The sequence below is a fragment of the Malassezia japonica genome, chromosome 1 (genome assembly GCF_029542785.1).
Source record: "Malassezia japonica chromosome 1, complete sequence".
Taxonomy (NCBI): domain Eukaryota; kingdom Fungi; phylum Basidiomycota; class Malasseziomycetes; order Malasseziales; family Malasseziaceae; genus Malassezia; species Malassezia japonica.
In genome coordinates, this window is record NC_083370.1 from 278,047 (window position 1) to 289,754 (window position 11,708).

General features: G+C 64.0%; 9 protein-coding genes across 9 annotated transcripts; 5 read left to right on the top strand and 4 right to left on the bottom strand.

Moving 5' to 3' along the window:
* Positions 1-118: 118 nt before the first annotated feature.
* On the top strand, positions 119-920 carry PRE7 (proteasome endopeptidase complex; the record flags this gene model as incomplete). Its single annotated transcript, XM_060264133.1, has 2 exons — positions 119-270; positions 293-920. The coding sequence occupies 2 exons, from the start codon at positions 119-121 to the stop codon at positions 918-920; spliced, it is 780 nt and encodes a 259-aa protein (XP_060120116.1).
* Positions 921-1,096: 176 nt separating this feature from the next.
* Positions 1,097-2,337, top strand: MJAP1_000162 (uncharacterized protein; the record flags this gene model as incomplete). The annotated part of the gene is made up of 4 exons (XM_060264134.1): positions 1,097-1,248; positions 1,276-1,349; positions 1,372-1,776; positions 1,799-2,337. 4 exons carry the CDS (start codon positions 1,097-1,099, stop codon positions 2,335-2,337), a joined length of 1,170 nt encoding a protein of 389 aa, XP_060120117.1.
* A 94-nt stretch (positions 2,338-2,431) lies between these two features.
* MJAP1_000163 (uncharacterized protein) lies at positions 2,432-3,200 on the bottom strand (the record flags this gene model as incomplete). Its single annotated transcript, XM_060264135.1, has 2 exons — positions 2,432-3,070; positions 3,105-3,200. The coding sequence occupies 2 exons, from the start codon at positions 3,198-3,200 to the stop codon at positions 2,432-2,434; spliced, it is 735 nt and encodes a 244-aa protein (XP_060120118.1).
* A 728-nt stretch (positions 3,201-3,928) lies between these two features.
* Positions 3,929-4,783, bottom strand: MJAP1_000164 (uncharacterized protein; the record flags this gene model as incomplete). The annotated part of the gene is made up of 4 exons (XM_060264136.1): positions 3,929-4,287; positions 4,312-4,603; positions 4,627-4,707; positions 4,733-4,783. 4 exons carry the CDS (start codon positions 4,781-4,783, stop codon positions 3,929-3,931), a joined length of 783 nt encoding a protein of 260 aa, XP_060120119.1.
* Positions 4,784-4,926: 143 nt separating this feature from the next.
* MJAP1_000165 (uncharacterized protein) lies at positions 4,927-5,831 on the top strand (the record flags this gene model as incomplete). Its single annotated transcript, XM_060264137.1, has 4 exons — positions 4,927-4,999; positions 5,023-5,529; positions 5,552-5,780; positions 5,828-5,831. 4 exons carry the CDS (start codon positions 4,927-4,929, stop codon positions 5,829-5,831), a joined length of 813 nt encoding a protein of 270 aa, XP_060120120.1.
* Positions 5,832-5,878: 47 nt separating this feature from the next.
* On the bottom strand, positions 5,879-7,928 carry MJAP1_000166 (uncharacterized protein; the record flags this gene model as incomplete). The annotated part of the gene is made up of 2 exons (XM_060264138.1): positions 5,879-7,448; positions 7,471-7,928. 2 exons carry the CDS (start codon positions 7,926-7,928, stop codon positions 5,879-5,881), a joined length of 2,028 nt encoding a protein of 675 aa, XP_060120121.1.
* A 60-nt stretch (positions 7,929-7,988) lies between these two features.
* APC11 (ubiquitin-protein ligase Anaphase Promoting Complex) lies at positions 7,989-8,396 on the top strand (the record flags this gene model as incomplete). The annotated part of the gene is made up of 4 exons (XM_060264139.1): positions 7,989-8,031; positions 8,054-8,155; positions 8,178-8,276; positions 8,299-8,396. 4 exons carry the CDS (start codon positions 7,989-7,991, stop codon positions 8,394-8,396), a joined length of 342 nt encoding a protein of 113 aa, XP_060120122.1.
* A 110-nt stretch (positions 8,397-8,506) lies between these two features.
* On the top strand, positions 8,507-10,285 carry KAR3 (kinesin-like nuclear fusion protein; the record flags this gene model as incomplete). The annotated part of the gene is made up of 3 exons (XM_060264140.1): positions 8,507-9,906; positions 9,929-10,126; positions 10,153-10,285. 3 exons carry the CDS (start codon positions 8,507-8,509, stop codon positions 10,283-10,285), a joined length of 1,731 nt encoding a protein of 576 aa, XP_060120123.1.
* A 15-nt stretch (positions 10,286-10,300) lies between these two features.
* On the bottom strand, positions 10,301-11,698 carry BFR1 (multicopy suppressor of BFA (Brefeldin A); the record flags this gene model as incomplete). The annotated part of the gene is made up of 1 exon (XM_060264141.1): positions 10,301-11,698. The coding sequence occupies one exon, from the start codon at positions 11,696-11,698 to the stop codon at positions 10,301-10,303; it is 1,398 nt and encodes a 465-aa protein (XP_060120124.1).
* Positions 11,699-11,708: the final 10 nt, after the last annotated feature.

Consider the following 11,708-nt stretch of genomic DNA (forward strand, 5'->3'; position numbering starts at 1 on the left):
CGAGGCGCTCGCTTCCGACTGCTCGCTTCTATCACGTAAACGTCACGTGAGCGTGATCGCCGCGCAGCGGCCGCGCGTCGTCGGCGCCGTCTCCGTCTGTGCTCAGAAAGCTGCCGCGATGCCGGTGGGCCATCAATTTAACCCGTACACCTCGAACGGTGGTTCGATCTTGGCGATTCATGGAGAGGACTACTGCGTGATTGCTGGCGATACGCGCCAGTCGGAAGGATACAACATCCAGACGCGGCACAAGCCCAAAGTTTTTCGTCTGTGCGTAGCTTCACTAACGCAGTACGGACAAGGCGACGCTTGCCACGACCGGATTTGCTGCGGATGCTGAGGCACTGGTCGCCCGTGTGCGCCAGCGTCTGGAGCTCTACCAGTACGCGCACAACGCCTCGATGCCGCTGCACTCGATCGCACGTATGCTCTCGACCATTCTGTACAGCAAGCGGTTCTTCCCTTACTACGTCTACAATATCCTCGGTGGCATCGATGAGCAAGGCAAGGGTGCCGTATTCAGCTACGACCCCGTCGGCAGCTACGAGCGCCAGGTCTGCAACGCCAGCGGCGCCGCGCAGGGCCTGATCCAGCCGTTCCTCGACAACCAGGTCATGTTCAAGAATCAAAACTCCACGCCCGAGCGCAAGGTGCCCGAGCCGGGCCATCTGAGCCTGCAGGAGACGCTGCGGATCACCACCGACTCGTTCACCTCGGCCACCGAGCGCGAAATCGAGGTTGGCGACGGACTTGAAATGTATGTCGTGCGCGCGATGGGCAAGAAACCGGAGGGCGAGCAGCGCGCGCGCGCCGCGGATATTAACCTCGAGGAGCTCGGCGCGGTGGAAGCGGTCGGCGGCGAGGACGCATACACGCCGGGCGCCTGCATGGTCATCCGCCGCGAGCTCAAGAAGGATTAACGTAGAATAGATTAGGATCACAGATATGTCAAAAGGGTGCGGATGCGAACAGTCATAGACACGCGCGGTGCGTCGCCGGCCCCGCTCGTGCTCTTGCACGGGCTTCGATGGTGCCTGTTTCTCGGCCGAACTGAGAGCCGCCACTGCACAGGCCGTTCTCCGCATCGCTCACCACGATGGCAACCACCGACGTGAACGAGGACAATGTGGCGCTGACCGTCAAGGGTCCTAGCGCTCTGAAGCTCACAGTCCATGTTACGCTGGACATGACCGTTCTGCAGCTCAAGCAGAAGATTGAGGAGGCGGACAACGCATTTCCGAAGGAGAGGTACGTTCTTCCTAGCTTACCTCGCAGCCAGCGTCTTATCTACAGTGGCAAGGTCCTGAAGGATGAAGAGACGCTCGAGTCCTACAAGGTCCAGAATGGCCGTACGTACCTCGGCTGACCCAGACACCGTCCATATGGTGCGCTCCGCAGCGCGCCCCAGTGCGCCAAGCAGCGGTGCGCCGAGCACCCCGGCCGCGGACCCTGCCGCGGCGTCGCGCGCGGCCGAGTCGCAAGGCATCCCCTCGAGCTTCGCGGCGGGCCAGCAGTTTACCAACAACCCCCTCTCGGCGCTGAACCGGGCCGACTATGCCGGGCCGCAGATGGCGAGCCTGATGAACGACGCCGGGGGCATGTTTGGCAACTTTGGCGGAATGAACCCTCGCGACCCGAATGTCATGATGGGCATGATGCAGAACCCCGAGTTTCTGCGGCATATGCGCGACATGCTCGGCCAACCGGAAGTGGTCGACCAGATCATTGCAAGCAACCCCCAGATGCAGGCGATGGGGCCGCAGATGCGTGAAATGCGTACGTCGTTTCGCTAACCCAGTGCGCTCGGAGCAGTTCCGCGAGATGATTACCAACCCCGAGCACATTCAACGCATGGCGCAGCTGTCGCAGCAGATGGGCGGCCTCGGCGCGCCTGGCGCTGCGTGGCCCCCACCTGGTGCGTTTGGGCAAGGCGAGAGCACGGGCGAAAATGGCAGCCGCGGTACAGAGTCGGGCAACGCGCCACCGAACCCCCTGGCAGGCCTCGGCGGCCTCGGCGGTCTCGGTGGCCTCGGTGGGCTCGGCGGTGCCGGTGGTGCCGGCGGTGCCGGTGGTGCCGGCGGCGACCCGATGGCAAGCCTTGCGCAGCTGCAGCAGCTCCTCGGCCAGCCTGGTGCCGGCGCAGGTGCGAATCCCTTTGCGGGCCTCGGTGGAGCCAACGCCGCGCCCGCCGACAGCCGCCCGCCGGAGGAGCGCTTCGCGACGCAGCTCGAGCAGTTGCAAGGGATGGGTTTCTACGATGCGAGTGCCAACATCCGTGCGCTGCTGCTCAGCGGCGGCAGTGTCGAAGGCGCGGTTGGTGTGCTGCTCGGCAACTAGCGCAGGTAGTTTGTGAAACATGACTGTCGCACGTACATACTATCATTGGCTCAGAGCATGAACAGTGCCGAGGATACAAATATTACGGGCTAGCTTACAGGTCGGCGGGCTTCTCCTCCGAGTTGATGGTAAGGAAGAGCTTGCCGTCCTTCCAGTGGGCCTGGACCTGGCGGAGGTCCTTGACGACCCAGTCGGCACCGTTGGCCCACATGCGCTTGCCATCGTGAGTCGTCTCGAGACCGAGGACACGCGCGCCAGCGCGCTTGCCGCTCAGCACGCCCGCAGGGGCGTCTTCGACAACGATCACGTCCTTGATGTCAAAGCCGCTGGCCTTGGCACCGGTGAGGTAGGGCTGGGGGTCGGGCTTGCCCTTGGACACGTCGTCCGACGAGATGAAGACCTTGGGAGCATCCGCAACCTTGGTCGAGAGGAAGGCGCGGCGGGCGTAGTCACCCGTAGCGCTGGTCACGATCGACCAGCCGGCCTTGCCGGGCTCCTGCGAGGCACCCGCGTTGATCTGGGCCAGGAGGTCCTTCACGCCCGGGAGACCGACAATGCTGCCCTGGGGGTCCTCAGCGGTGGGGGTCGAGGTCGACTTGGAGCGGTTCTCGTCCGAGATCTCAATGATGCGCTCCTCGAAGCGGATCGCCTCGGCCAGAGCCTGCTCCTTGGAAAGCTGGGGGAGACGCTCCTCGAGGTTCTCGACGGTGCGCTTGCCGTGCGAGTTATGGAGCTGGCGTTAGCAAGCCAAGACGTAAAGTACGTACCAGGTCATCGAGGTCCATGTTGTACTGCTTGGCGAACTCGACCCACACGGCGCTGAGGGCAGCGGTGGAGCTGATGAGCGTCTGCGAGATTAGCATGGTCCATGCACAGTGTACGTACGCCGTCCATGTCGAACAGGAGGCCTTGAACTTGAACTTCTTGAGCGGGCATTTCGATGTTTCTTACGGGGTGGGTGGTCAAAAGATCGACGAGAATCTGGTTCTTTTATGGACGCACGGCGATGCAGGAGCGTCCTCGTACTGGAGTTTGTCGGTCGTGGCCGGCTGCACCTGCGGCTCGTCCACGCGAGTTGACAGGTACACCTCATGCAGAACTTTGTTCGGGCCTCCGCACGCCGCTCAATGACGATTATTCCCCTGACAAATCATGCACCTGGGCTACACGTGGAAAATCGCCTGCTCCACTGTCGTTTGATTGGATAATATCGTGCTCATCCATGCGCAAACCACGTGGATATGCAAAAGAGTGGCTCTCCTTGGCTCTGATGCAACTGCGGCGAGCGAGACTCGAAGCCCAACTGAGCGAATGACATCGCCGATTGCGGATCTGTGCGTGAATAAAGTTGACCTAAGTGGAGGGATTCGCGTTCTATTAACCTGCTCGCTCCCCCGCCCAAGCCCGGGCCAAGCTCGGCGTGCGCCTAGGGGACCAATCGCCACAAAGCGCATCCCGATTCAGCCTACCGCAGCAGCACGGACAGCAGCACGGACTGCACCCACTGCGAGGACGTCGTTGGTGCATATCCCTCGCGACGCGCCGTGCAACGCCGACGCACTACAGCTACCGCAGTCAATTTCGTTGGCTGCTACGGCTTGGACTCAGAGTCAATGGTCAGCACAAGCTGATCGCCGTCCCAGCGTGCGTGCACCTTGCTGAGATCGTCGACGACCCAATCCGCGCCATTGTCCCACATGCGCTGGCCGTCGTGCGTGGTCTTGAGACCGAGGACACGCGCGCCAGCACGCTTGCCGCTCAGAACGCCGGGGGGGGCGTCCTCGACGACAATGCACTTCGCCATGTCCAACACCTTGCTCAGCTCCGCACCGCGGCGGTAGGGCTCGGGGTCAGGCTTGCCTTTGCTCACCGCGTCCGAGGTGACAAACACTTCCGGCGCGTCAGACACGCCCGACATAGCAAAGGCACGCTGCGCATAGGCACTCGTAGCTGCATTAGTCAGATCGCACGTACCACTCGTCACGATTGCCCAACCGGCACGGTGCTGGGGGTTGGCATCGCGGCCCGTGTTGATCTGTTGTGAGCCCAGGGCACGTACTTCGCTCAGGAGCTGCTGGGCGCCGGGCATCGCGACGATCGTGCCTTCGACATCGCCCGTCTCCTGCTTGTGCTTGAGCTTCTCCTCGGCAATGTCGAGGATGCTGCTCTCGAAGCGGATGACTTCCTTGTTGAGCTCCTCGGGGCTCAGGCTGGGGATGTAGCGCGCAATGTTTTCCACGGTGCGATGGCCGTGGGCGTTGTGAAGCTGGGTCAGCACATCACACCTACCACGTCCTCCAGGTCCAGGTTGTACTGCTTCGCAAATGCGGCCCACACCGAATTCACAGCAGGCGTAGAATCAATGAGGGTCTTTGGTCAGGCGACGCAGACCTACCCCGTCCATATCGAACAGGACCGTGTCCACGGCTACGTCCACGCTCGGCATGATGATCGAGTCCAACACTATTCTTGCCCTCGTGCAATTCTGCCCAATTACGCGATTTGGTGCGCCAACGCTCGGACCACGTGCGCACCTTGTCTATTGCACGCATGTGGCCCCGTACTGTGCCCGCTGCGACCTGGAGGACGATGCATTCGGTCGCACGGCGTGGATTCGACTCGTCGGGAGCGAACGGTCTGTACGACCGCGCGCGCCCTTCTTGTATGTATTCGTAGCTAATGGAGATCCCGAGGAGGTCGTCGACCAGATGCTATCTGCCCCGCGGGCGAGGGGCCCGCTGCGTATCGCCGAGGTCGGCGCGGGCACCGGCATCGCGACGCGTCTGCTGCTAGAAGGTGCGCATTCACACGGCGGCCTGGCGCGTATGCACGCGTTCGACCCGTCGACCGGCATGCTGCATCACCTGCAGCAGTCGCTCTTTGGCACGCCCGACGGGCCTGGACTTGTCGAGAAGCTAAAGCTCGAAGGGAAGCTCGCGTCCGACGCGCAGGTGCTCATCGGCGAAGGCGCCTTTGACTCGTTCCAGGCCGGCGCCGATAACGACCTTGTGGTCATTGCGCAGGCCTGGCACTGGTGCCCCGACTTTGACCAGGCACTGGCGCACATTGCGACGCAACTGCGACCTGGTGGCGTGCTTGCGCTGGTTTGGAACCTGGAGGACCGCGACGCGGCGCCGTGGATCGCAAAGCTGCGCGACCTCTACGAAAAGTTTGAGGACGGCGCGCCGCAGTGTATGTCTCGACGCTCACGCAGACCGCCACATGGCCTGGAAGAAGATGTATAAGACGCCCAGCTTTGAGAAGTACTTTACCGAGCTGGAGCCGACGCACCAGCTGCGCAAGCTCCCCACGACCTTTGACGGGGTGGTAGACCGCATGCTGTCCAAGTCATACGTCTCTGTCCTGCCCGATGAGCAAAAGGAGCGCCTGGCGCAGGATGCATTCCGCATCTTGTCCGCCCCCGACAGCGAGACGGGCCGCGAGTGGATCGACCAAGAGGCCGGCGTCTTTGTCTATCCGTACGGTACAGGTAGGTTGCGTCTACTTACACGACAGACCTGCACCTCTACCAGCGCAAAGCCTAGACTGGCCGATAGAGCAGCGTCGTTACGTACTTGCGTTTGTAGCGTGTCACGGTGCCAATGGCCAGCACCCCGTTCTTGATCGCGCTCGCGGCCAGGTGATGGAGCACGGCGTGGTTCGGCGCGGGAAGCACGCTGTTGTCGTCGACAAGCGCCGCCGCCGTATTAATGCCGCCCATCGCATTCGCAGGCGACGAGTTGAGGATCACTTTTTCCAGCTGGCGGGGCAGGATGGGGGGCGTGGGAAGGAGCGCCGGTGCGTCGGCCGCCATCTCATTATCGTGCAAAGCTTCCTCGGTCTCCTGGGCGACTTCCACGGCAGGCGGCACCTCCGACGTCCAGTGCGCGACTTCTGCGCCAGGTATATCGTCGCCCAGAACGTCCCATTCGCCGCCTCGCTGGTGCTCGGCATACGCACGCTGCTGCTTGCGCAGATCGTCCATAGCGCTCGCCCACGCAGGGTCGGCAAAGCGTGGGTCGTCGGCGGGCTTCAAGTCCGTATTGTCCGTCTTGGCATGCGGCGCGAGCGCCGTGTCCTGGTACCCCTCGCGCGAGTTGGGAATCTCGACATAGTTGACCAAGGTACCGTCGCCATCGGACGCCGTATTCAGTTCGTTCGAGATCCGCCAGCGGTCGTCAACCACAAACTTGAGACGGTGCGTGCCTGGGGGAAGGTAGAGCGTGCAGAGGAACGGCGTATTCGGCCGCAGCTGCCGCAGAGGAATCTTGCTGCGCCACTCGTCGGCAAAGGTGCCGGTCACGTACACCTTCTTGCCCTTGCCCCGCCACATGATGTTCACCGGCGTAAGGAGCGGCGCGTCGTCTGTCGACTCCTTTGCCGCCTCGGTCTCGACCGGCGCCATTTCGCGCTGGAGCACCTTCTCGGGCGCAGCGGGCGCCTCGGTGTCGGAGCCGGCCTTGGCCTCTGCCTCGAGCGGGACGCGCGTGACGAGCTGCGGCGCGGTATGCGTGCGCGTCAGGCGGATCGGAATGACTGGCGCATCGGCGGTAGGCTGCTCGACGTGCACGTCGCTACTCCCGGTCGTCGTGCCGCTGTACATGGGCATATTCAGGATATCGAGCGAGTTGGGCGTCCCGACCGGCTGCTGCTCGGTCGCCGCCGGGATATTCGTCGAGGAGGTGTACGAGCGCGGGATCGCCGTCGGGATCTTGAGGTACGACGGGAAGGCGCGCAAGCGCCGCTTGCCGTACTGGCTGTTCTCTGACTCGGTCTGCGTAAAGTCGGACGACGCCGAGATCTCGTCCGTGGATGGCGCAGGCTCCGGCATCGCCGTCAGCGTGTCGTCGCCAATGATCAGCGAGGCGCGGTGGGGGATATTAATACGCGATCCGAACCCTTCGTTGCGCTGCTGCGGCGTGCGCTGCGAGTCCAATTCCTCTTGCAGCTCCGAGCCGCTCATGCGCGGCGTCAGCGGCATATCCGGCGCGGACGCACGCGGCGTCTTCATCGCCGGCTCTACATCGATCCCCTCCGTGTCGGTCTGGATGCGGGGGAAGCGGAATTGGGCCCGCTGGGTGTAGTTGGGGACGTGGCTCTGGTCATTGTCGCTGGGTGAGTAGGACGACGTACGAAACATGCTCTGCCTCGCTATCCGACGTGATGCTGCCGTGAACACTGTCACTGTACTGCGCGCTGGAGTCGTCGCGGTCCGACGCGGGATCCACCAGGCTCATATCGCTCCCGGCTGCCCGCGTGTACGACGCGCCGGCCAGCACGACGCCGGGACGCTCCGCATAGTCCCATGTGTTGTGGTGGTGGTGCCGGGAGTGCGTAGGGCTCACATTTTCGGTCGATTCTTGTGCTCCCGCCGAGCCCGACGGCAGATTGATGCTGTGCGAGTACAAATGGCCGGGCCGATGCACGGTCACGACGGCCTCGGGCGACGAGTCGCGCGTATCGCTCGAGTTTTCCTTGGGGTTCGAGAGACCAGAGGAACTACGCTTTTCCCTCCTGCCGGACGATGTGCGGCGCCGGGTCGGCTTGGCACGCGCAGCGCGGTCCTCCAGGGCCGACGGCGTGTTGCCCATCGCTGCGCAGAGCCGGGGCGAGGGCCGGGAATGGAGGTGCGCTTCTCAGCCCACGCCGAGATGAAGGTCCATGTGCGAAAATGGCACCCGGTGGCCTACTGGCGTACGTCGTGCCGCTGACGCAGACTGGGACGTGCGCGATCCAGACGATGTGTGTGGTATCTGCCAGAACTACTTTGACGGCGTGTGCGGCGCATGCCGCGATCCGGGCGATGCGTGCCCGCTCGGTACGTCGCCCCGCTGACGCAGCTTTTGGCGAATGCAGCCACGAGTTTCATCTACACTGCATCATGAAGTGGCTCTCTGAGAAGCGCGAGCCGCTGTGCCCAATGTGCAAGCGCCCGTGGGGTACGTTGCGCGGCTCACCCAGTGGAGGCCACGCCGGAACACTTTCAGGACGCGCCGCGCGCGCCGCGTGCATCGGGCGCGCCAGGCACGCCTGCGGCGCCCAACGGATACCATACGTGATACAGACATAGATACCCTGCGCGCCGCCGTGTCCCACGGCCGTGCTCCCCACCCGCCCGCCGGACGACCTCCCACGACACGATCACGTGCCGAGTGTTGTTCTCGACACCATGCAGCCCAGCCAGCGAGGGCTGCCGGGGACGCACGCGCGCGTGCCCGCGAAGCGCGTCAAGGTCCAGAATGCACCTGCGCGGCGTGTGCTAGGCAACGAAACGAACCGCGTCGGGCGGTCGTCGCCTGCCGATGCGACGCAGCGCAATGTCATGCACGAGCTCGTCTCGCTCGACGCGCGGCGGCGCCAGGAGGTGGAGAGCGAGGGGCGCAAGGCGCAGGCAGAGCAGGCGCTGCGTGCGCAGGAGTGGGAGGATGCGCTGCGTGCAGAGCGCAAGCTCGCGGCCGCGAATCGCGCGCCAGAGCCGGTCTGGCGAGGCTACAACGACTACGAGGTCGAGCTGCTGCGCGCCGAGCACGAGCAGACGCAGCACGCGCTCCAGGCGGAGATCGACCGCCAGCGCGAGGAAATTAAGGAGCTGAAACGCGCCAGGGACGAGCACGAAACGGCGTACGATGCGATGGCATCGGCCAACACCGCGCTGACCGAGCAGGTCGCCTCGCTCGAGATGCAGCTTGCAACGTACGACGACCGCGCCCACGCACTGCACGCCGACGTCGAGGCGACGAAAGCGCGCAATAGCCAGCTGGAGCGCGATCTGCAAGCCGCCGAGACGCTGCGGCGCAAGCTGCACAACCAGATTCAAGAGCTGCGGGGCAATGTGCGTGTCTATGCGCGTGTGCGGCCCCCGCGTGCCGACGGCGCCCAGGCATTGATCAAGTTCCCGGACGCGATGCTCAAGACCCAAATCGAGGTCGTGTCCCACGCCGAGAGCGCGACTGGCGCGCCGACCACGCGGCAGCACGCCTTTGCCTTTGACCATGTCTTTTCTCCTGCCGCGACACAGGAAGACGTCTTTGCGCAGGTGTCTGACCTGATGCAGAGCGTTTTGGACGGGTACAATACCACGATCTTTGCGTACGGCCAGACGGGCTCGGGCAAGACGCATACCCTCGAAGGCGGCGCCGATGCGCCGTTGGGCGCCCACTCGCTCTGTGCGTCGGCGGGCCTGATCCCCCGTGCGATGCACATGCTCTGGGACGTCTCTGCGCGGCTCCAAGCCCAGGGATGGACTTACGAGTTTGAGGCACAGATGCTGCAGATCTACCTCGACCATATCTACGACCTGCTCGGCACGCCCGCGTCGGACAAGGAGAAGCACGAGGTGCGGCACACCGACGCGCACACGACCGTGACCAACACCGTGACCGTCCCCCTGTCTGGCCCCCACGAGGTCTTTTCACTGCTGGAGCGTGCCAAGAAGCGGCGGCAGGTCGCGTCGACGCTCATGAACGAGCGCTCGAGCCGGTCGCACAGCGTCTTTATGCTGCGCGTGCGCGGCCGCAACGCGACGACGAACGAGACGAGCGATGCGACGCTCAACCTGGTCGACCTAGCGTACGTTGTCTCACTAACCCAGTGGCTCGGAGCGCCTTGCGACGAGCGGCTCGGCCAGCGACCCGACGCGCCTGAAAGAGGCGCAGAGCATCAACAAGTCGCTGAGCAGCCTCGGCGACGTGATCAGTGCGCTCGGCGCCGGCCAGGCGAAACACGTGCCCTACCGCAACTCGGCGCTGACGTGGCTGCTGAAGAACAGCCTTGGGGGTAACGCCAAGACGTACGTTGGCGCTCGCACTGACCCAGCCTCATGCTCCTTGCGCTGTCGCCGCTTGCGACGCACCTCAACGAGACGCTCTGTTCGCTGCGTTTTGCTCAAAAGGTGCATGCCACCCACATTGGCACGGCGCGTGCCATCAAAGGCACGAGCGACGCGTAGTTGTACAGTACCTATCTATGCCTGCACCTCGCGCTTGGTCACGCGCTCGGCAATCAGCTTTTCGGCCTTGTCGATGTTTTCCTTCGTCTGGCGAGCCTGGTTCGAGACGAAGTACTCGCGCTTGAGCTTCACATTGTCGACCACGCGCGCGAGGTCGCCCTGGTTCATGGGCGGCGGAATGCTCAGCGCCAGCAGCGCGGAGAGCATGCCGAACGGCACGTGGAGCGCGCCCGAAGCGCTCGCCTCGTCGGCCTGGTCGAGCGTGAGCTTTTGGCCCTTGGCCTTTTTGCCCTTGCTCTTCTTGCCCGAGGCGGCGACAAAGTAGTTCTCCTCCTCCTCGCCCTTTTTGCGTGCGACGACCGCGCCCTCGGGCACGCTCGTGTCGGCCTTGCGGGGCTCGGGCAGCGACGGGACGGCGGCGTCCTTGGCGGGCGCGTCGGCCTGCGCGGGCGCGTCGTTTGCGTTGCCGCTAAAGTAGCGGATGAGCACGTCACAGTCCTCAATCTCCTTGGCGAACGCAGGAAGCGCGGCATTCTCGCGGATCTCCTCGTCCTCGTGCGCCTGGCGGATAGCGTCGGCCTCCTCGCGCTCCTTCTTCTGCGCCTCTTGGCGGCGCTCGCGCTCGGCCGTCATCCTGGCGTAGTACTTGTCGTTCTCGCCGTGGTAGGCCGTGAGGCGGTCGCGCTTCAGCTGGTACAGGTCGTCGAGCTGCTTCGAGAGGGCGGTGCGCTGCGAGAGAAGCTTGCTGCGGCCGCCGACCGTCTTCTCCTGCTCCTTGTTCATTGCGTCCAACTCCTGCTTGATCTCGTCGTAGCGGCGCGAGACGGCCTGGCTCTCGGGGTCGTCGAGCGAGCCACGGAGCTTCTCGACCTCGGCGCGCAGCTGGTCGATCTGCGTCTGCTGCGCGGTAAGTCCGTCGAGCGACTTGCGCGAGCGCTTCAGCACCGAGATCTCGTTGAGCGCCTTGCGCTCCTCGACAATCTTCATCGCGCCCGACTCGATCTGCGCCTCGATCTGTGCGATCTGCGCGTCCACCTCCGACTGCGACTTGAACGGCGCCTTGGACTTGGCGGCCTGCAGCGCCTTGACCTTGGACGCAATGTCGTCCTGGAGCGCCTTGATCTCGTCAAAGACCTTGCCGCGCGTGCCCTTGCGACCCGCCTGCTGCGAACGCAGCGAGTCCAGCTCCGCACGCAGCGCCGCACGGCGCTTGCCCGCCGGCGTGTCCTGGCCCTCGCCCGAGAGCGCAGCGCGCACGCCGGTCACCTTCTTCTGCACCTTGTCGATCTCGGCCTTGATGCGCTCCATCTCCTCGTTGTGCGCCTTCGAGTCCGGCTTGCCACCGGGCAGCTTGGCAATCTGCACGCCCGGCGCAGCGGCCGGCACCTCCTGGGGTTGAGTCTCTTCCACCATCGTCGGAAAG